The 25480-nt window shown below is 32.1% G+C and overlaps 1 protein-coding gene across 7 annotated transcripts in view; it reads left to right on the forward strand.

Moving 5' to 3' along the window:
• LOC143909370 (uncharacterized) overlaps window positions 1-25480 on the forward strand; it is a 90266-nt gene that overhangs the window by 10518 nt on the left and 54268 nt on the right. For 2 of the 7 annotated variants that reach the window (XM_077427320.1, XM_077427329.1), the window contains one exon: window positions 8700-8813. The exons of 1 other annotated variant lie outside the window; for it this stretch is intronic. In XM_077427320.1, the coding sequence (XP_077283446.1) occupies window positions 8700-8813 (114 nt within the window). Of the gene's footprint in view, window positions 1-8699; window positions 8814-9474; window positions 9923-15364; window positions 15606-19618; window positions 20237-25480 lie in introns of those variants that run through there. 4 more of the 7 variants (XM_077427346.1, XM_077427362.1, XM_077427355.1 and 1 more) reach the window with 4 other exon arrangements.

A 25480-nucleotide genomic window follows, 5' to 3' on the forward strand; every position in this document is an offset into this window, starting at 1 on the left:
AATTTTTCAATCTACAATAACGTTTTTAATGATTCAAGTATTTAGAAACATTCTTTTGAAAAAATTCTCCTGGTTTTGTCACATATAAAAATATGTTAAATGGTCACATGACGTCCTGGTGACACTATCAATATTTGTACATATGTACATACATATTTGTAATACTAACTATATTATAGGTAGTTAGGTACCCAAAATGGAAAATTTCAAATAGGATTTCCTATTATGCAAATGCTGCACAGAAAAGTTTTCGTTGATTTCGTCAACGCTTCTTTGTAAATGAAAATTATTCGATCATTTTTATTTCGATGGCGTCACACGAGTCATTAGGTGATTTATGTATTTTTTTAAAAATTTTTAGGTAATCATTAAAATTACCATCAAAATACAATCTATGTAATCAAAAACTTCATCGAATGGGTCATTAAAATGCGATTAATTCTTTCAGCGCGACGGTTCGATTAAAAACAAGGAAAAAATGTTACAAATTTTAAATTGTACACACTCGCGGAAGTTTGGCAAGATTATTGAATAAAATTCGTGCACGGCAATCACAAACGCATTATACTTTTGTACTTCTGGAACCCTCGGAGCTGCGAATCGATATGTTCGCGCAGAAATGCCGCGCAGGGCTCACAGCTTGCTATTGAAAACGCACACCAATAGCACCCTTATACGCACATGTAATAAAGTCTAAAATTGGCTGCGATTGCGAGCTTCGCCCGGCGTCATAACTGTACGCTGAAACCGCCTCTATACAAATAGACAATAAGGATCGGTTTCGATTGCACTTGTAACGAAACTTGGAAGCATCCGTACAAAATAGCGCACCGAGCCGGTCACCGTAATTCATCTCGCGCGAACACAACTCGCTGGTCTAGTGTTGAGCGTTCGCGCACTTTTCGCGGTTAGTTTTCGATCAAATATTGCGTTTTGTCACGCGAAGGTATCGTCAATCCTGAACTCGAAGATATTCGTCCATCGGATCACCGACGACGGCTTAGATAACATCACCAAGGAGACGTCAGTTCCCATCGGGCAGATAACGTTGAATTTATGAGTGAAAATACCGCGTAATTGAAGCCCAGAGCAAAGTAAGTACGCTATTATGCCGTATGCTTTTAGTTTGCCAAAGTTAAACACGCAGTTCAAACATTATGCGCACTTTGTACGAAACGGATGAAATTTTGTTGAAAATTGCATAGATTTTCATTCGACGTGTCGTGTTTTGGGAAAATTTACCGGTCATACGTACGCTTTTCGCGCTATAAAAGCATTCAATTCTTCTTCCCTTGTTATTTCTTATTTACATATACGCTCTTTTTTAAATAATATAAAATACGAAGACACTTGACCCGTCTGCATATTTTTCATGTGTGACCGATATTGTAATTTTCACATCACGCAATGTTCCGGTTTTTTTTTTACCCAATTCAGAAATATATATCTTGAAATTAAACCAATGGATTATTTAATTTGAACTCTTTTGCACTGTCTGATGATGGATGACTTTAATACATTTTCTACAATCAATCTACATTTTCATAGATTTTAGCAGTATATAGCGCGATCAGATTAAGTGTTCATTTGTTAAATTTTGATACATTATGGTGCTGTTTTTGAATTGGCATTTTTGTTTAATATTGTGAAAGAAAAGTTAATTAAACGATTAACTGACGCGGCTAAAGCGAGTAAATTTTCATCAAAAACGACAAAGAACCAAAGGAATGAGGCGTTTAAACACGTTTTATATTTCCTTCTAAATACTATAATAGAAAATCAGCTTTTCAATATCGAAATGTCTGCCAGATGTTAATTAAAACTTTTAGCTTCGATTATTTAAAAAAAAAAAAAAATATATATATATATATATATATATATATATATATATATATATATATATATATATATATGTATTAAATACTAGCTTCTTACGAGGTAACGATATGTGGCGTGCAATTGCAGCATTCGTTGCGTATGCAGTTATGCAATTGTGATCAAGAAAAGGTCATTGTCAAGGTCCGAGGGAATCTCAAGCAAACGAACTCTCCAAACTCGATTTGGATGCATCACATCAACGCACCATCACGGGTCGTTTAACTTTTTGGCTGAATTATTCTTTTTTTTTTTCAGTGTGAGCTTTTGTCGCTTGGGCACTCCTTTTGTTTGTATGTTGTTTATTTTAGGAGGTTTAGCGATGTCGACAGTGGCGTACTCAAAAGCCACTCGACCAGTCTTTCTTCGCCAATCGTTTATTTTGCGCCAATCACCCAATGCCAACTGCAAATCTGCAAAGTGAAAAATGCCAAGGTATTTTTGCCATGCGTGTGTGTTGAGTAGTGATGAGAATATTATTCCGAATACTCTTTTAAAAAAAAGCTCTATATGTCGGTATAATGCTTATTCTATTGCAAGGCGCCTGTCGCTTTCCACTTGGGAATATATGTATGCTAATTGAGTGTTTTTCAGCAAGCTATATCTTTATAAATATAGTGTGTCTCTGTATCTTACCTATGGCATTTTGATTTTTTTCTTTCCGTTTCTTATTTATTTTTTATTAGGTCCACAGTTTACGCGAACAACAGACAAATGCGTGAAAATTCTACCGATAAAAATGTACATGTACGAAAATTATTCGTTTTTATATGGCGTCGGAATAAAATATAAAATATTCGTGTAAAAAGGGTCTATTTATTTTTAACACACATTCAACGTAAATTTTAATTCAAATATTATGCAATACATTGGAAAGTATGAACACTTCTAACCGTTTTTCTCCGTCCTACTAACCTATGCCCTCTCTATTACATTATATAAATTTTAATTTTATAACAAGATTTCGTAGCTAAATAGTAATAAAAGTGTATCCCGAGATCTTAAATGTTAGAGGTGTGGAATGTTACGCAACGATTTTAATGTTTTATATACTCCAAAGTTTGAAAGCAAACCCTTATTATAAAATTTAAATGGGATAAATTTTTAAAAGCAATTTTTTTTTGGAAGGGGAAACAACAACAGCAACTTTTTTTTAAGTTGCTGTTATTGCTGTATTTGCTGTAAAAATTTTGATTCATTAATTGAAAATTAATGAATCAAAATGGGCACGCGAATTCCGGTAAAAGTGGTTCACCAGGATAATTTCGTGGATCCAAATGATAGTGAAATACATACGCAAAATGTGGAAAATATGTGGATGCGTGTGAAAAGAAAGATGAAGCGTCAATTTGGCAAAACGCGTGCCCGTTTTGATTCATATTTAGATGCATTTGTATTGAACCACAAACGAATGCGTGTATATTCCATTCGCAACATGTGGAATATTTCCGTACGCTGCCCAAACGTCCGAAATTATATGTGAACCAGGCAGTATATGTCGAAGTATTTCATCAGGTAAAAGTAGAGTTAATTCAGGTCACGGCAATACGATTGGCAGCGCAAAGAGTAGCCAATCACAGGAATTAGCGGGTCGTCCGAGCCTCCCTTCCGACCTAGCGGTCTCCACCCTGTCGAGAATTTTGAATTTTACCACACGTTTTCCAGCGACAGCCAATAGACTCTATGCCGATAAACCAGAGACGATGGGTGGCTTGGAAGCCTTCGCCGCGTTATTGCCGATATACATATGTATGGCCCCAGCTGCTCAAAAAAGTGGTTGAAAATTGGACTTCTAGATTGCGCTTTATTCGAATCATCCGCGGCATCCATTTGCCCGATGTCATCTTTCAACACTAAAGACACAACATTATTTTTAAATAAAGACAATGCCATGGCCATAACTACGATTTTTATATATTTTATTTTATTATAAAGTTCTATATCTCTAAAAAAAAATGTATTATTCAGTACTGCACTTCAACAGCACTGCGCGGAAAAGACTAATTCTATTAATACTATACAGCAAAGCACATCTCGGACAGTTCACATAAGCTTTGGCCGAGTTCAAGGCAAAATCGGCTTGCATATATATTACAAAACGTGACGATACAGCGCACTGTTGCTTGCGTCATATTATCGAGTCAATATTGTCACAATATGACGTTTCTGTATGTCATAATATGCGGTCTCCGTGACGAGACAGAATGTTAAATTACAGAAAACGCAAATATCGGAAGGCAAAGATCGAAAATCGAAAGATCTTAAGTCGAAAGATCAAAAAAAATAGTGCATGGTAAACGGTACATACTCACTTAATTTGCGCGAGCAGGATACAACAGGAACAAGAGGAACAGGCTTTTCCTCCCGTATTAATGTGAGCGCGCAGAATACGTGAGGAAAAGCATGTTCCTCTTGTTCCTGTTGTATCCTGCTCGCGCAAATTAAGTGAGTATGTACGTGAGTATGTACCGTTTACCATGCACCCTTTTTATTTTTGATCTTTCGACTTAAGATCTTTCGATTTTCGATCTTTGCCTTCCGATATTTGTGTTTTCTGTAATTTAACATTCTGTCTCGTCACGTAGACCCGTATCTATGTATGTAAGTAGTATTACTATCATGTAGCGAGCTCGAATGTTCATATTAGCCAATGAAAAAAAAAATACTTGTAAGGGCATTTTACAAACACGAGAGAATTTTTGCCGTAACTTTGACGCAATTGTTTGTTGATTTACGTCATCGAGACGTTGAAAATTCTCTCTGCTATAATTTTTGGCGCACTGCCACAGATTTGAAAAAAAAACTGAACAGACACTTTTTGTTATCAACGCATATGTCTGTTCTTATGCGGCCATCTAAACGAATAAATAAATAACATTATGAAAAATCGTCACAATAGGCTTATAATACATAATTATGTACAATTTTATCTATACGTAGTGTACTATTATATTATGAACATCTTCTTTGTAGATGAACACGCTTGCTCTTTGCACACTATATTTTCGCTGTTATTATTTAATTAGACGTCACCATACGTAGACAGTGTCTGCTGATTTTGAACATGACTTATAATAGTTAACGCATTTTCACAACGAGTACGGTTAGACTTGAACATATCATTCTGGTCACGCACAGCATTTCAACACATGGATTCGGTTGTGATCTTGCTTTAAACAAAATACCTACATTGCAGTTAATTACTACTTCGTGATTTAGAACACGCAAACCAATTAAAATTTTACGACCCCTAATCGACATTATGCTTTTTATATTTGCAATAATACGTTTTCGCATTTGAGTCTATTTGACAATACCGGTTTATGTATGTACAATTTATTGGATTTTCGTCTCATCAAAAGAACGTTAAATAAAAACTAGATCAGTAATCGATTCTGAGTTCGAATCAGTCAAAATCTCGAGTTCGAATTTTCGCATGATCACAAAACTTCATCTATTGTTACTACGTACATAGATAAAGTAAAAATCATTGATTTTCAGCAATGTCTTGTGCTTCGAACAGAGGTTGTGATCGAGAAATCTCGAGAGATTTTGATTTTCGTTTCTCGAGAATATTTTATTGTGAAATTTCGAGATTCTCATTTCTCGAGAATATTTTATTATGAAAATTTGAGATTCTCGTATCTCGAGGAATCGTTTATTAGAATCTCGAAATTATCGAGAATATTTTAAATTTATCACTACATGTTTTTGTTAAATAAACCGAATGATAATATAAAATAATATATATGTAGTTGGATATTTGTCCGTTATGTTATTATTCGGTCATCATATAAGTACATATTCACATGTCACAACGAAATCGCACCATTTTTAAGTTACATTTATGTGCATGTATGTAGGTACTAGTTACTAGTCGGTTTCATACTCATTCCCGTTTTTCCCGTATCCGTTCCCGTTTTTGGGCGATTTTTTTCACAGTAATCTTTCCGGACACGCATACAACAAATCCTGAAAGTTCCATCGTAATCGGTTCAGTGGTTTAGGAGCCTATTCGAGACACACAGACATTCATTTTTATATATATAGATTTATTCGTGTATTTTTTCCTTAAATATTAATCAATTTATAGTCAGTATTTAAATATGCATAGATGGCTAGTATTTTTATTATTTGTCCGGTATGTCCAACATTCTTATTTTATTATCAGTTTGTTATTTTGGTCACAAAAACACGAGAAAAGCCGGGTAGCAACACAGGGAATTTTATAAAATTCTTTGTTACTTTTGATATTTTTACTATTTTAAATTACTTTTGTATATTTTTATTTTCTTTTCATGCCTTCTTTTATAATATTTTTTTTCTATATAATTTACTTTTTCTATTCATGTTCTATTGTATCTATCTATGTCTTTCTTTCATTATGTCTTTAATAAAGTTATAAACCCCTGATATAATATACTTATGTAGTGTTTGTGTCCTTTTGATGTTGTCGATTTTATATGCTAAAAAAATCAATTCACTATATTAAAAATTAAACTCGAGAATTCTCGAGAATCTCGAGAAACAAAAAAGAAAATCTCAAATTCTCAATATTCAAATATTTCGAGAAAATGAGATTCTCAAATCTCGAGATTCAAATATTCCGAGAAAATAAGATTCTCGAATCTCGAGATTCAAAAAAAGTCGAGAAATCACAACCTCTACCTCCAAACTATCGATTTATCTCTACAAAAATTTCGAAAAGGTAGACTTTTTCATATATCTATTTTTTGTTAATAGTTTAGATTTTTTTCAATTATTTAAAAAAATAAACGCTTTATATTCACCCAGTAAAGTATATTTGGGTCGATTATGATAAGTTGCCTGATTGGCGAGAATACAAAGTCGCGTTCGCTCGAAAGTCCCCATACAAAGCGTACCGCAATCGCAAATAAGGTTCATATGAGGGAAGTTTTATATTCAGAAAATCGTCATTTTTTTCATATTGCTGTGATTATTTTGATAACAAAAGTCATTGAGAGCTTTTTTTGGTTATAAAGCTTTTATTTGAATACAAAATATATTTAAAAGTTTAACGAATTTTATGAACCTAAGGATACCAAAATGACCTATTTCGACACAAAATGTCAGGTTTTACTTCAAAACAGGTAATTTTGGCCTACATTTCATAAAATTCGTATTTTTTTTTGTATTCAGATTAAAGGTAAAAATTACATATACTAAAGGATGCTCTTTTATTTTCAAAATTATTACGGGAACATGAAGATTTTCTGAAAATAACGCTTCCATCATACGAACCTTATTTGCGAGTGCGGCACGCCTTATATGGGGACTTAGAGCGAACGCGACTCTGAATTCTCGCCTATCAGTCAAAATCTCATAATTGACTTAAATAAACTTCGATAGTTAAATATTGTATTTATTTTTTTTAAATAATAACAAAATTAAAACTAATCACAAAAAAGAGATGTATGAAAAAATCGAACTTTTTCGAAAAGATTTTCGAGATAAATCGATTGGTTGGATTTATTAGGCACAGGATACATATATGTATCTTAAAATCAATGATTTTTTTTAATTAAATAAAGTTCCATTGATACGACGAAAGTTTTTCAAGAGGTCCATCGATGAAAATCATGATTCATTCATCATTAGTCATTCATATAATCACTAATTCACTTCGGCCTTATGTACTTACATATGTACATACATTCATATATGCAAACATATGACTCCTTATATTTTGAAAGTGCCGGATTTTCAGTTCCAAAAACACTATTTATGTTTGACTTAATTCCCAAATTTTTATCACTTCTTTTAATTCAATATATCCAAAATCTCGCGGAATAAACGTATTACAAGCCACCAGTATTTTTAAATATTATTAAACGCAAAACATTATATTTAATGTTTTGCGAGATATTTCTCGAAATGCAGAAAAGTGGACTTATGCCACATTTAATTATAACGACTCATATGTATGTACATATGAGTTTGTACAATGTTATGTAAATAATTGTGTCGCGAGGGGTAGTAGGATTAAATGCAAAACACAATTGCTTTTAACCATTTTGCATTGTGCGGCTTCATGTAATGCGACCATTTTGTACAACCAACTGAAAAGTGAAAAGCTAATCACTTTTCCGTTAAACACATTCGCTACCATTACAACTGTAAGCGATTGTGTTCGTGTACTTTTGGAAATTATTGATTAATAAAAGCGTTATCTTGTTGGATCTGGGGGGCGGAATTGTGAAGTTTCAAAAAAAGAGAACTAAAAACACACACACACAGGAAGTTGTCGACCTTCACCTTTAGATTTATTTTCCGATTTCCATATACTGACCCTTCACATTAAAACTTTAGCGCAACGCTCGTTTATTCTAATTTGATGTTATTGTTTATTTGTTTCCGTTTCTAACACATAGTCGATATCCAATTAACCTGATTATATTGCACATAAAAGTAATGATAAATGCTTTACCTTTCGAAAAAGTTTAGCGTCTATATGATATTGACGTTACCGCAAATATATATTATAATATCTGTATATTATATTTCTATGTAAATTTTCTTTCTGAAAACTCATCGACTCTGGAGGAATATGCTGCATGAACACTTTGCACGCTCATCGTATAAAATGTATTATAAAATATTCATGGTGCACGTTTTTCTGAAAGAAATACAAAAATTATTTTAATCTTTCAAACATTTTATTGCATCTATTATACATATATGTATAAAAAAACATTCAAACTATAAATGTGGTAGTTTTTTTAATAAAAATATTTCTATATGTAATCATAGATTTTCAGTTGTTGATAGAAAAATAATTGTATTGATACGTTGATCCATTTTAGGCCGACTGTAACTCCTTTGGTCGTTGAAGATCCACCAACTGAAAGTGATGGAAGCAGTGACGATGGAACAAATTCCACAAAGAAAAACAGGCAGAATAACAACAATCTAATTGGGTGAGTATATTTTGAAATTTAAATTTATGTGAATATATATATATATATATATATATATATATATATATATATATATATATATATATATATATATATATATATATATATATATATATATGTGTAGGTGTGTATGTATGTATATGTATATATGTGTATTTTTACATTTATGTATGTATGTATGTGTATTTGTGTATACGTGTAAGTATTTGTGTATATATGGATGGTGTACATATGTATATGTTTATATAATTGTCTTTGGCCAGGAAGGCGCATTGGGTTTACCTGTTAGGCCTTCTTGGTGTAAATTAAATAAAAAATAAAATAAATAAATATGTGTACATATAATGTACTAAATATATTTTTCGTGTTTCTGGTATAGACAAACCTTAAAAAATACAAAATGTATTATATTTTAAAACGAAATAAATGTGTATTAACACATATGTATATGCGTTTATGTATGTATGTATATACATTTGTAAATATACTCCGTTACCCTTCATTTTAATTAAAATAAGATTATAAATAAATTAAATTATTCCTATATTATTTGTTTATACCGAAATACATATGTACATATACCTCAAAACGAAAAGAAATGAATGATTTTTTATCATTTATTTAGTCACGTATAAATCAACGTACGATACCGAGACTGATTCAGTCTCCGATTGTCTCTGAAGCTGTCACGAGACAGTTGATTTGAGTTGAGCATTTGGATATTGATAAAATGATTAAGTACTCGTTTGTGCTCCGCATATAAAAATCAAATATTTTCCGCCTCAATTAAATCCATGGCTTTAAATGGTGTTTGTTCAGTAGTTTTGTGCTATCTACATACATGTGCGCGAAATGTCAAATTAAAATTAATTGACGTTACTTCACAATTAAAATTCTAATGAAACGACCTTTTTATCATATGAAATTTGATATAATCAGTCGGTCGTTATTGTTATTTTTTCAACATCATACGATTTTCAACAAAAAAAAACAGACATGTCGCCAAGTGAAGATTACAGCGCGCCAATCATAATCGAAAGGCGAAATCCATTTATTCCACTTAAGAAACTCGTAAACATTTTAGTTGGAGAAAACGCCAAATTGTTTCGGTAAGTTGCATAGTAAATATTTGCTTTTTATTCATTATTGTGTTATCATAATAAACAATACAGTCCAATGTGGGCGTTTTTAACATTCAAATTAAAACCCATTCATTGTATTGTGACGAACTAATAAAATCAATCATGTGTTTATTACCGATAACACTTGCCACACTGTGATGGATAGCGAGTGACCAGAACTTGTATTTTATTTTATTTCTCTTAGTCTTTATATTTTATGTATTTCTCGTAAAAACCTATATGATTCGAATTATGTCGTTAAAAAATAAAAACGTTGATCAATATCAACAGAAATAATCATTTTCGTGGAAAATCCTTTGTACACGTACCTCACAAATGCGAGAGAGAGAAAGGAGGAATTTAGTGAGTGCCGCGTCCAACGGTCGGTGTGGGAATGATATCCGCCTTGGAATGGTGACCGTTATCTTTTTCATATCTGGCGCTTATTTTGTATTATTCGACGTTAATACATGATACAATTACTTTTATGGGCAATTACAAACAATTAACTTTTGTAATTGCAGATTTTGCATTAATTTAACTTAAAACACACATATTTAACTGGACACTTGGTGTCCAGCACAGTGGCTAGCGGATTTTTTAGCACAATTAGGCAAGTTTTAATAAAATCGTAGCAATTTTCTTTAGATAATCGCATGTTTGTATGTATGTGTATTTTCACAATTTCGACAAACGTGTTTGACTCAACAAACGTGCTTATGCATCAGCTGGAAAACAATATCAACGTATCTTGAATTCTTTATAATGGTCATATATTTGCTCTTATCTCTTTTTGGAAAAACGAAAATGAAAAACACCTGTGCTATATTTTCAATAGGACGACGCTTATCAAATTTTAAAACCGCCGTAAAAATACCCATGCATCACAACGTGTTAAATAAAAGTGCAAATTTACCACGAAAACGACTGCGGTGTATCTTAAGAAGAGACATTATGAATTTTCCGCTTTGTAGAGCACAGTGCAAAATATTGATTTCGCATTTTTCACGTCCCATTTTCCACGTCCGGATACTCCGACATTGCGCCCTCTCCGGATGAAAGAGAGAGCTATGCGTCGATGTTACATTCAGTCGATCTTTTGAGATTTTCCTACATGTATGCACGTGAACTTAAGATCTGATGTATGTAGAGCACGATACTTCCATACTTACATACATAGTCAAATGAAGACAATAAATAATCAGTATCAATAGAAAAATCAAGTCGAATTTTCGAATGATCACAAAACTTCGTCTAATATCGTTAGTACGTATGTACATATGTTGATACAAACTTTGTGTACCATTTATATAAGAATAACACAATTATTTAATAATAAATGCTTTAAATGTGAATATATATATATATATATATATATATATATATATATATATATATATATATATATATATTTATATATATATATATATATATATATATATATATATTTACCGTGTAAATTTCATATGCTTGCTAAATTTCATAAGGGTGCGCGTGTCGTTTTCCACCCCAGGTGATTCATTTTTAGCCGTCAGGGTGTCGACATAAGGGTTTTTCGCGTGGAGGCAACTTCGCTTCAACACTGAGTAATATGTACATATTTAAAAAATTCGCCGTTCTGAAATAAAAATATTTGCGTCGGTTTGTTGTGCTATTAAATATCATTACAGGTCGTTTTATCTTTTAAATATTATTGGAGTGGTTACATTTGAACGACTCCGATTTTGCGCTTGATTTTTTTTGTTAATAATCTATGTATATACATATATGTATATATGTTTATGAATATTAAATAATTAACAAAAAGTGCCTCAACAGTACCTAATGTGTGCAGATATAAGACACGGTGCTTCTTTGCCGTTTTCTCGTATTCAAATCAAATTGAGAAGTGGGTCAATATTTGACAAAATCCGCTACGCCAAATGTGTACTTCTTAAAAATAAAAGCAGGCAGTGTCATATTTTTACGCTTAATGTCTTGTTTTACGTCAAAATCTTGACCTCCTTGTATTATATGTATTTTATAAAATTCAGTCACTCATAATCGACTAAATTTATCTGCAATGGGTGATGAATATTTTGCGTTTATTTCTTTTAGTTGTAAAGAAATGGTAACTATTCTAAAAATAGATATACGAAAAAACAAATAGCTTTCCTCGATGTTCGTCCACAGGGGATTTCTCGTAGTAGGACCCATTAAAATACTTACCATTTCCACAAAACTATTATTAGAGTTATTCAAATAACCAGTACAGGTGTGATAAAATTTTTGAATTGCAGCTTTAAATATTTCGGTGTCAATATTTTTACTAACCTCTTCTTAGTTCAGAATCGATTTTTAGCGATAGTCGATTTTACAAAATAGACTACTAAATGTCAATTTTAAAATCAAACTGACGTTTGATTTTCCGCGCGAACGCCGATTCTGTCGTGCGAGTATTTTTAGAGATGTTTAATTCACATCAAATGTCGTTTTGACTATAATAAAATATTATCCCGAAAATATTAACCCATTTGACGTTTGATTTGCCGGTCGAAAACCGAATCTGTCGTGCGAGCTATTTTGGAGACGGGCATTATTTTTATTTGCCGGGCCGATAAATGGTACACTTTAATTTCTGTTTGGTTATTATTTTTCTTCTTTTGTGTTATATTTTTGACGATACATACATACATACATACATAAATGCAAAGTTTCTTTCCGAATTACAGTTCCTGTTTTCATACGTTCCTGAACCTCGGTCGTAAGTCGAATCCGTCGTAAGTCGAGGAATATATTTATATTTTTTTTTCGGTGATTTTACTTACTTTTATTAACCCTTTGGCTGCTACGAGGTTTTTCAATGTCCAAGCGAAAAATGCTAACATTTGTAATTATTTTGAAAAAAAATAAATATAATATTTTTTTTTACTTACTTACTTCGCCGAAGCAGTCGTGGACTCGTGCTCTCTCTTTCTGTCTTGCTTTTACATGCGTGCGTGCGAAAGAGATACCTACATATATACACTAAATAAGTTTTGACGATTGTTTTCCGAGGCTTTATTCTTTTCAATAATCTATTTTTAGATATCGATGTATCCTTACAACATGCGATATATTCGAAACAGGTAGCGGTCTCTCTCTCTTTCTTTCTTGGTTTTAATTGTGTACGTATGAGCGAGACACACAAGGATGCGAAGTTTCTAATAATCAAATAATTTTTCAACATGTATCATAAACATTTTGTATGCATTTCAGTTGCATTTGATTGATTGCATGAATTCATGACCTATATAATTGAAAGCGGATTTCTATTGTTTTTTGCCATTTATTTTAACTCTGCAAAATGATATCGGACAGTGAAAGTGATGAAAGCGAAATAATAGCTCCTCGCCGAGGAACTCGACAAATCAGCAGCTCTACTGATTCTGAAAATGAATTTATCGATAATAATCAATTCCCAAGTAATAACTCCTTATATGACATTGACAACGAACCCGAAATTTACTTTGATGATGAACCCGAAATTGAAGAGCTTTTATTTAAAAAATTGATAAATATTTATAAAGCTTGATTGAAAAATAAATATAAATACGTATATAAAAAAAATGTTTCGTGCCACTGATGCGCTGGTGGCTCAAAGAAAGTATTGAAATACGACAATTAATGACGTCAACAACGATCGTCGTAGCAATCTTCGCCGATTTCAAAACAACGATTTATCGTTGTTGTAGCAGTCAAAGGGTTAATACAGTAATTCAAATGAATTCATATTTAAATTTAAAAAAAATTAAACATATACATCATCCGTACTTATTAATTATAAATTATACATCCTCATCATTTATCACATAAGTGCAATCCATTTCTTCATCTTCAGTTTGAGATACAGTCGTATGAGTTTTTTTGAAAAATGTGTCTAATTTTGTTTGAACAGTATCCTGTTTTTTTTTCTCTATATATTTCTTGGTAGCATGCGAGATTTTCTTGAATCCTGCGGTTCACATTTGAAAATCTTTCACTGTCTGGGTCCATCATTTCAAACTTTTGTATTCCTTGATTAATAAAATTAAAAGCAGCAGCCATTTCTTTCAATAAATTTTTTTTTCAGCGGTTCTGCATATGCGATTGATTCATTTTCATCAATATCCTCTTCTGCAACCATTTGAGTTTCAAGATCTAATAATTCTGCATTGGTTAGATCATCTGAATCTTTTTCAAGAAGTTGGTTGATGTCTTCATTATCTACGTCCAATTGTAGACGTTCACTAAATTGTACGATTAGGTTAATAATATCCTCGACATTTTTTTCTTTTTCGTATATGGAAAGAGAAACGGGTTCAAATCGATTGATGAGTTTTTTCCATATTCCGTACATACATGCCGAAGTAACTTCTTTCCATCCCTTATCTATATTTCTTATAGCATGAAGGATATTATAATTTTTCCAAAATTCTTGGAAAGTTTTTCCTTCTTCTATTGCTTCAATGCCTTGCGCAAATGTAATTTTTAAATAATGAGCTTTAAGAGACGCAATGGAATTCGCTTTTCAATCTTGTCATCGATCCAAATCACTGGTAATTTTTCCATTTGTTGAATGGGTCCGAGTCTTTTTTTTATTTTTTATTTTAGATTTGATTGACAAGGACCCTTTAACGGCTTTACGAATTTTTTCTTTATCTTTTAAAATAGTGGAGACCGTTGAATGTGACAATTTCAAATTATTTGCCAAGTCAATCACTTTTTTACCACTATCATATCATATTGTTTTATCACTTCAAGTCTCATTTCTAAGTCTATCACCTTTCTCTTTTTTTTTAACAAGAGTTTTTTTATCAGTCATTATCCCGTTTCTTGATCACACATTAAAAATAAAAATTTGAGCACTAATCAACACGAAATTGAGAAAATAAACATCCTAAAACAATAACGAACAGTTATGTAACAAACGGTAACGACCGTATGAGTTTGCGACTGGTGACGAATCCCAAAGGATTGAGTCATAACTTAATTTTTAAAACTACTGCGATGTTTCATTTCTTTCGAAAGAGAATTCCCTGTTTTCATAACTCACATCCGCAAATCAATTTTTGAAAAATAATTAATTAATTTTTTTTTTCGGTCGAAAGTGCGAACCGTCGTAAGTCGAGGACTACCTGTATATATTAGATAGAGGCAGGCATAAAATTGTATTTTTTTCGGTTTGAGACGACTCAGTGGAGGAATCTGCGAGAGGAGTACACAAAAGATGTAGGCGAACGATCAGCTGTGATTGTCGGTAGGCGTATGCTAGGCTTTGGTCTGAAAAGCGCTCAATACGCAGCCACGTGTCCACAACAGCCTTAATGAGAGGCGGGCTGTTGCGCAAGCGCTCCGCGACACAACACCCGTTACTTGGCCAACTACGAGTATGTATGTATAATATGTAGCTCTAGAGCTGATGATTCCAGCTCAGTCCACGGCGACGATCCGTTCGGGTCGGCCGTTCGTTCGGTCTCTTGTCTCGCGATCTGATTACTCTGTGTGATGAGTAGGTCGGTGGAGCGGCGCATACATTTCGTTATTGTTGATTATTCAAAAAATAAATATTTTGCAGTTGTGGGTGTTCGAATACGCACTGACAACACTGACTTGTCGTGTCGGTGGACGCGCTTGTTTTGCTTTCGTCGCACGTGTGTGTGTACGCATGAATGTGCGAGTTCTTGTTTTTTTTTTTTTACTTTGATTACTTTGATTGAAATTTTAATTTCTTTCTTTGTAAATGTTGGCCGTGTTCAAACTTTTACTTTTTTTTTGGTCAAATTTACTGCAAAAGTGTAGCAACAAAACGGTTTTTTTTGTCTTGTTTTTTTTCATATTAAACTACATAAAAAAAAAAAAAATAAAAATAAAAATATGTACATTCATTTAAGGAAGTATATACATATCTATATTGAAGTGTATATCTATAATATAAAGAAAACTTTTTAGTTTTACATTCATTATTTGTGTACAAAAATAATGCCCCCTTCGTTGAAAGGTTAATTTCCAGAATAAATGTTTTTTTTTGTAATTTAAAAAAAATAACAGAAATTTGGAATATTATATTATAATATTCATTTTAAAAGAATCAGGTACATTGTTTGAATATGTAGGCTATTGAATATATCATCAATGCGATGATTCAATGTGCAGACAACACAGAATCGTACGGCATGGTATGCCAATGTAGACTCCGGTTGTGTATGGGCGTGACTTGTGTCATTATTAATTCGTACGATATTGTTGTTTCGACATTTATTTAAATATGGGAATCGCCGTTATCGGTCACCGTCAATGCTAGGAAAATATATTACCGACAAAAACTCCAGCTTGCGAATTTTGGCCTGGTTTAGATCAGGCATGTTAGCGTTTTTTTTTTAATGTGTACATGTACCACTGTGCGTGTCTGCACCCGTATAGTGAGAACACATTCAAAAGTGCGGTACGGGACGTCCTCGTTGTTTCCAGGTGGGATGGGCTTATTTTCAAGTAATTTTTGATTCGTACGATATTAATTATTTCGACTAGTTTCTCCTATATTTCTTCAAATATAGAAATGTATGTATGTCTAACCTATGTATGTCAGTACAAGGATAAAAGATCACCGAAAAAACTTCATGGGGTGAGTTTTGCCAATGATCGCGACGGTACAGATTAGGTGTGCTGTTTTTTTTTTCATGTTCAAAATTATCTAAAAAAACACGTAGTACTCTCTGTGTCTGTACCTTTAGTTAATAATTAGTTAAAAAATATCCTCCCAACGTACTTTAACATTTTCCAATGTGTCGATATAAGCGTTTTATATATGTACTGATGTACATACATATGTATAAATATAGTTGATTTCATTGCTTTTAATTAATTTATTTATTTTTATTCCCTTTGTATATAAGTTTGAAAGTATGTTTTATCAATGTAGGCTTATGAATAGGTGGAAAAATCAATAATGCAATGAATTTAATTTTCTAGGTAGGGTGTGCTACGCATTCATAAGGATGTGCGTATCTTACGCTGGATTAAATCAGAAAATAATGTGCTATGTAGAAATACTGCGGGAAAACCTACTCGTAATATTTCCGCGATTTTAATTGTAGATAATTTTCATTAGAACAAATTATTCTAATTAATTCGTTTTTATCAATTTTCAACGTATTATGCAAATAAACGCTTCAGAGCGGCACATATATTAATATGTATACATCCGTATTCTCGGTAATTTTATATATTTAATTAAGATTGAAGAAATTCAGTTTCAAAATATGTACATGCATAAGATATTTTGTTCTTTTGACGTATTTTGTGCATTGAGGCTTTATTGCGTGTATTTTACAATTGTATGCACGTATGTGATCGTTTAATCAGCACTTTGAAATATCGAAAACAAAATTGTGCAAATCGTCGTTAAATTAATTACCTTGCATATTTTATGCATTCCGTTCGTTTATTCTGCATATTATGACATTATAGTCGTTACGAAATGCCACACATTCACTCGGACTAATAAATTAAATTCAGATCTTTCTAAAAAAAAAAGTAACGGGTTTTTCCTGAAAATTAACGAACGTTCCGTTCCGACGATCCGTCTGAATTTTCATTACTTAAAAAGATTGCCTCGTTTGTGAACTGTCCGTTCTCCGAAGTCTTAACTCGAATTCAGATTTAAAATATTCGTAAACACGCCGCCGAGCAATCTATTGATTTAAATTTATTTTGGTATTCAATCCCTATGGTTACTGCAGTGCTCCTTGCAGTTTACAACGCACTCACATGCGATTCAATCTAATTTTACTTACAAAATAATGCAAAAGTGCATTCGACGACCGTTCGTGCGTTGCTAAATCGACACGACGTTTTCAGTTCGGAATTCAATATTTGTCAGATTGCTACACATTTTTAATTTTATCCTACAAATGTACCGTATTATATTTATGTACATATATATACATGTACATACATATATATGTGCATGGCATAAAAAGATCACCATTGTTTTATATTCATTTCCTATTATACGTTAATATCGATGTAATTCTTTACAAACGAGTCATTAGGATTATTGGTGATCAATTACCTGCACATGTTTGCCTGTTGTGTCTGTAATTTCATTATAATCAATCAACTCACACTCAATCACATTATTTTCTTGTTGTTTATTTTTAATTATGTTTAATTATATATATATATATATATATATATATATATATATATATATATATATATATATATATATATATATATATATATATATATATATATATATATATATATATATATATACCCAATTAATTTGTAATTTGACCCAATTAATTTGTCGAATAATGAATTTTTAATCTACTTGAATCTGGGGTGCATTTTATGTACATACAAGGCTTATCCTAATCCAAACAATACTATCTAGTCGTTGTATGTACACATTTCATATTTTTTACTTTATCTATGTACGTAGTTTTTATGTTGCATTCTATGTAAAGTATTTGGCGTTATATATTAAGTTAAATATTTTGATGATACATGTTTGGTTACATAAATGCATCAAGGGATTTTTTTAACTTTGAAAATATACCCAAATTAATTTTCTTACATATGAACAATTCATTCAAAAACCTGGCTATAATTTTCAATTGTTTACTATTATTTCATAGTCGTAATAACTGTGGTATAATGAATCCGGTTGTAATATGCGTGTAACACGCTTTTCGTGACGATTTTCACATATCGGAAAATATACATATTATACGTACATATATTTGTATGTATGTATATCGCGTACGTCGAGTGAAAAAATGCGTGAGTTTGTGCGACTTTTAATAGGTCAGTTAAGAGTGTTATTACCTACTATTCGGGTATTAAAAATTCTGTTTATTCGAGGCTCGCGTGCCACAAAGTTTTCGCCAACCTTTATATTGTAGGCAGTTTAGGGTTTTTCTTTATTTAAGATAAGCGCCGTTTCTCGAATCGTACGTGTATTTGTGAATAAATAAATCTCGGCCGGAGATTTACCGCGATGTCGATAAATTTCAGCCAAATAAAATAAATACCGCAAATAAAAAACTTGTTAGGTTTACTGGTTATAATTCTGTGAAATTGATCGTTTGGCGTTGAACTTAACGTATTTTTGCCCAAACGAAATATTTACTTATGATTTTTGCATGTACATAAATACAATGTTCATGAATGTAACGATTTTTTTTATTAATATAATATGTATAATGCCATTCTTTATTATACATAATAACTTCGACTCGGTAATGTTTATGCCTTTTTTAATAATATTTCGATGGCAAAAGTCGATCAACGCGAACCGTTCGTTCACAGAAAAATGGAAGCTGTCACTTTGAAAAATGAACTTCATCGACAATACTGTCAACTTGCCATCAAATTGAAATTTTTATACGCACTAAAAGCGAGCTGAAATAATAATATTAAAAAAAATATTATACCACATAAAAGTTTAATTTACAATCTAATTTAAGTATCATAAATATCGGTGTTTTACATTTCATATCGAATGTGGGGAATAAGCGGAAAAATTCATAAATTTTTCTCATATATTTATGTAATTGAATATAAAAGGAAACGTGATGAATCTAAAAATTGTAAAATCGATTACCTAGCATTGATTTTGTATGCGTTGCAACATCGCAAATATGTATAAAATGTCGTTTTTTTCTAAATCAATTTCAGTGTTCGATTTCGCGCTGTGAACTGGTATAATATTTCTGTATGTCCATGCATTTCCTATAAACTCAATCAGTGGGTTTCAAAATAATAATGCTAACAGTTCTAATTGAGAAATTTCGTAAAACGATAATTATAATCGCTCTGGGAAGCATTGTATTTGGTGGAGTATTTAGCAAGTGAAAATTTTTCCCAGCTACGATGAACATTATTGGTACAAGTCGATGTGAAATCGTAGTCCAAAATTGACTGGATGAAAAGCGACTACAACGGTGTTATGCTCTGCTTCGTGCAGGGTTTCGAAGGCTCCGTATGCCACCAGATAGACAATGAAGAGACAACCAAGGAAGCAAACAACAATGACGTCTCGAAGTGTACGGACTCTAAAGAGTCTAAGGAAAAGAATAAAAGGTCTTTGCTCGGCGGAATCGGCAGGGACTCCAAACGGGCGTCTAAGAAAAAGTACGACGAAGCTAAGGAATCTCTAGATACTGTCGCAGAAGGTGGTCTGGAGTTGAGTTCGTCTGTAGAAAACTTCAACCCCAAAGAAGTCAATCGAAGCATCAGTGAAAAGCCGACGGAAATTTCCAGAAGATTCGGAGCCAGTATCATTCGAAAAACAAGGTAAGATCATTGGCACTTATAATTTTTTGTTTATTTCTGCGTATGGGAATAAGGAACGCGGAATTGCGTACTGTTTGTAAAGCAGGATGTTGCAACAGCTTAATTGGATAATGATGCAACGCGTTCAACTGATGATCGTCGTTATTAGATATTGTGCGTTTCCACTGAAGCTGTGGCTCCAACTGCTAGTAACGGGAATTACTAACTACTCTTTGTTAGAACTATTATATTAATAAGAAATACAATAGAATGTTCTACGTTTAAATTGAATATCGATTTAATTTTTGAAGTGTTTGAAGTGCTAAGCTAGACCTTGGTAAAATATTCATTACTTAAAAGAATATATATCATACATACGTAGTGCTTTAATATACGTAAAAACTCATTAAAAATATATAATATGCTCTAAATTATATATTATCCGTATGGAAGAATACACACATGTGTACGCATTATCAATGATATTGAGTTTGGACGTTAAAAGAACAAATTAAAACGGCTGAAATACGATGCCATGTCAAAATATTTGTACTTTTCAGCTGCATACTTTCAGTGAAATACTCATTCATTTTAGATCAAATAACTTTTATAAAAAAATAATAATGATATTTTGGAACATTACTACACTAAGATAAAATTTCTAGAAAAATACACGATTTGTATTTATCCTATCAGTTCATCCATTTGTTCTAACTCCACTTCCAAACGATTGACTCGCTTTTGTCAAATTCGATCTTACCAAATTGGATATTTTATTAAATTGCCAAAGTTCTCTCTAGAGCTAACAAATCATAACAAAAGGTCGACGACTTGGAAAAGCGCGAATGCGGGGGTGTTCGATCCAGACAGTGGAAAATTTGTTGTATTTTCTTACCGAGGCTGAAAATCAATAGGCCGTAGTAGAGGGATTGTGTCGTCTGCTTGAAATTGGCCTGCATTACTGTCGCTGAAAATTTTCAGATACTTTTGCACGCAACGCCATTTTTCGTTGGCGAATTGGACACTTGTTGATATCGGCATCGGTGAATTTATAGATATTGCCTTCCGCTGAGGATACGAAAGACGGCGGGGCCTCGTTATAGCCAATTCGACGTTATAACGAAACGTGCTCCGTTTTTCGTCAAACAATTTTCCGGGGAGATTACGTCGAAAATTGGCCGTTTCGTATAAATTTGTTTGCTACGGTTTTTTTGTTGTTTCGTAACCTCTCCGAAGAAAAACAAGGGTTGATTGTCTGATAAAGGAATGCAAAATACGATTGTATATTAAAGTCTTTGTTGTTTACGTTCTGTTGCGCTTAAACTGGATCATTATAATGAGATGTTAATATCTTGCCGAAGACCTTAAGTGGGTAAAATGTGAGGTCACTTGTGGGTTACGCAACGTGCTCTAGGACGCGATGTCTTTACGAATATATGCATTTATTCAACACGAATTCGTTTACATCGAATTTTTCCGCTCGACAATGAAATGTCGATGTTGTGATTTATTCTTGACGTTTTATCGAAAGACTTATTATATTTACATTGTTTAAATATCGATGCGATTATTTTGATTTGTCTTCATACATTGTATGTGTGTATAACATAAATCTTTATGTATCCATTTTTATATTCATATCTATAGACGACGAGTGTATATTGGATTTTTATTGTACTTGATGTGGAAAAGAAGCATCTATGTATTTCACGTTGTCATTCGGTGAAAATATTCTTTTGCGTATTTGATTTATTTGATGAGGTACGAAGTATTTACAAATATGTACATATGTATTACAATATTTGGTCATATACAAAAGAAAAATCACGTTTTTCGCATTGTGTGTATGTATGTATTATATGATATGAATATATTTTACATTATATGATATGAATCTATGTATGTATGTATGTATGTATATTTTAGATTTTAATTTGGTTCTGAATCACCTATTGATAAATCTTCCTATTATGTTTTATTTCCAATTTTGACATAGTGACTCTGTAGAGTGGTTCCAAGTCATCACTATGTTAAAAAAAAAGGATGCAATGATCAGAAAAATAAACATAAATATAAAACAAATAAAATAATAGAACACGTTACGATCTCGAATTAAACAAACCCTCAACCAGATCAGCATACGTATTTTAGATTTAAAAAATCCATGTTAATAGAATAATCTGGTTGGGGAGCTTGATGTCCCCTTGCAACAGGCGACGAAGCAGTCAAATTGGTCCGTGCCACAGGAGAAGAGAACAAACTGTGGCATCTAATGTACCTGAGTTGGCTGGGAACTTGCTTGGCTCAATTTAAGGATTTCATACCAAACCAACCAGCAACAACGTGTTTTAAACGCTAAATGTCAATTATAGAATAAAAAACCTATATCTTTCACTAAATTATTTTGCAAGATAAATGAAAGACTTAAATATTTAGTCCTCTACAGTATCTATTTCGAAAAATTCAATAACTTTTTCAATCAAACGTTTTACGTTTTAAAGTAAAGAGAACTGTTTTTGTTTCAATAAAATATAAACATTCAATATCAAGTGTTGTTCTCTTGAAGTTGTGTTAACTTAATTAACAAATCCGAATTTCAAAGTTGCGTATTACTTTTTCGCTAACTGGTTCGGAAACTTCGGAAAAAACGATGCTTCTCGACCTTCTGTTTCAACCAATACTATCTGTTATTTCGATCAACTTCACCGAGTTCAACTGTTTTGCGATGCTGCAATAATTGACCCATTTTATTAAGCATTATGGAACCAAATATTCCCTAGACTGGGAGTGAAAAAAATCATATTATCCGTGAGTCATGAGAATCCGCAAAAAAAGCTAGTCACGTTTCAAAGTAAATTTTTTCGCAAGATTCGTATACGCACTCACGACTAATCTCATCAAACGAATTTGTCCGTCGGACATGAGATGAATCGATTCGACGCTAACCGCGTGCATCTCGACAAAATTCAACACAATTCCAAATATGTTCCAAGTACTCAGTCGAAGGACTTAAAATAGAACATATTCCATCGTTATACCGACGAAGAAATGCATTCGAAGTGTTTCGCAGACGGGACGTTAACCTTTGAGGACTAAACTACAAATGTACATATGTACATTTAAATAAGCTGAAATCGTATGGAATATACATCGATTCGACTTTCAGCAATCGACAGTTTCTCACCAGATGAATCATTCAACATTTCATACGTCCGCACGTACAGATTATTTGTGCCAGTACAACAGACATATACATATGTACATATGTACATATGTGCATAGGTACTTTGTTAGGTCGTACACAATGCTAATTCGGAAAGTAAACGGTAGACGTTCTTGAAATTAAATGCTTTTTCGTTACCATTTCGCAATAATTCGCAAGTTTTCTTGTAAATTTTCAGTTGAATTTTCTTACAAATCTAAACAATTTCATTTATATTTAGGCTAAGTGTGTATTTATAAAAAATGAAATATATAAAATTATTATGCATATTTAATTCTTAATACTGTTAGTCTGTATCAGCGAAGCCTTAATGAGATCACATTCAACGTTTATATGGAATTCATAAAATGAAAATTGGTCAACAGTCGCAAAAACACAATATATGTATTTTAAACAGAATGAATATTCACCAGGGCTGTAGAATCGTTAATAATGGCGAGTTCGACTCCAAAATATTCCCACAATCTAACTCCGACTAAGACTCCGATTTTAATTTTTTTCCCATTGTTTCCGATTGGGTTAATTTTCAAATACATACATACTCGTATGTATAATATATAGAAATCAGAGTCGAAGTAGCTTGAATTTTTAACGACTCAGACATCAGTCACAAAGCCACGACTCCACGACTGCGACGCTGACTCGACAGCCTTGATATTGACATTTATTTATTTAAAAAAATTTAAATTGGACTATGTTGACTTTACAGGCTTTAAAAATTTACATAATATATATGTACATATTTATAATATGTAGATTCAACCGACAGAATTGCATCTAACTCGGAGAAGTTGGATAAGTGATGACCAGAATGTGATGGACTCGAGAGGTGGTCAAATCCCATAAATACATATATATACTTATTTTATTTACATATGTTTGTAACACATGAATCTACATATTTATTTATAATACTTATTTTTTACTGGTGTTTTTTCTTGGTAGATGTGGAAAAATGTTAAAATATGCATATCATTCCAAATGACAAACAATCATCATCAATAAGTCATATGTAGAAGATTGATTTAAGTATTCAAATACGAAAAATACGCAAGGATCATTGCCAATTTATTTAGTAAAATAATATATTTTTTAAAAGATCAAATTTGTGCTGACACGGAGTATGCACTCTTGTAAATATTATATTTCCTGGTAATTCGAACAATTTATTATAAATAGGATTTACATAATATACACATGGTTATTTGTCGAAGTAACCGTGTGTAAAATATTGTTTGAATGGTTTAATCATTGTTTTAACATGAAATTCCGGATTCTAGATCTGTAAACATGTGCTAAAAATACATAAATGTATACATACATATAATATATAAAAAAGTAATAACATTAAACGTATATAAGTATTTATATATGTATGTATGTACATATATGCGAGTAGGTAAAATATAATGTATGCACTATGAATATAAATTTCCCAGACCAACTTAAGTCAAACATCATTCTAAATAGATTACATACAATTTGTTACGAATAATATTTGCACACGGTACAAATATTTACCTTTGGATTCAACCGTGAATTTTAAGTTTTTTTTCTTTAATTCAAATTGAATCGTATAAATAATCAAATTACCACAAAACTTTATATCCAGAACGATAAATGCTACATGGTTACGATAAAAAATTCTTGAGTAATATTTGTATGTACGTATATATTACTCAAGAATTTTTAATATACATATATAACATGAACTCGAGATTTATTACTTGCTACGATGATTGAAACACGTAGATATTACACAAATTGTCGTAAGACGAAGATTTAATTACAAACATCTAAAGAGACTTTGTCATTGGATAATGTCAAATTAGCTATGATTAAAAACGGAGAACATCTCTTGTCGCAGTTAAATCTGTCGCAGTAGAAAAAAGATCTAACCTTTTAATATATTTACACTAATACTAATGATTCTGCATCTGCTTAGCCCTAGCTAGATCTGGTTAATTACTCATAATAGAAAGGGCCACAAAAAGAGTCGATCGGGCAGAATCTATCCCAACTCTTATACAGTTTCAATCCAA

The sequence above is a fragment of the Arctopsyche grandis genome, chromosome 1 (genome assembly GCF_051622035.1).
Source record: "Arctopsyche grandis isolate Sample6627 chromosome 1, ASM5162203v2, whole genome shotgun sequence".
Classification (NCBI taxonomy): Eukaryota; Metazoa; Arthropoda; class Insecta; order Trichoptera; family Hydropsychidae; genus Arctopsyche; species Arctopsyche grandis.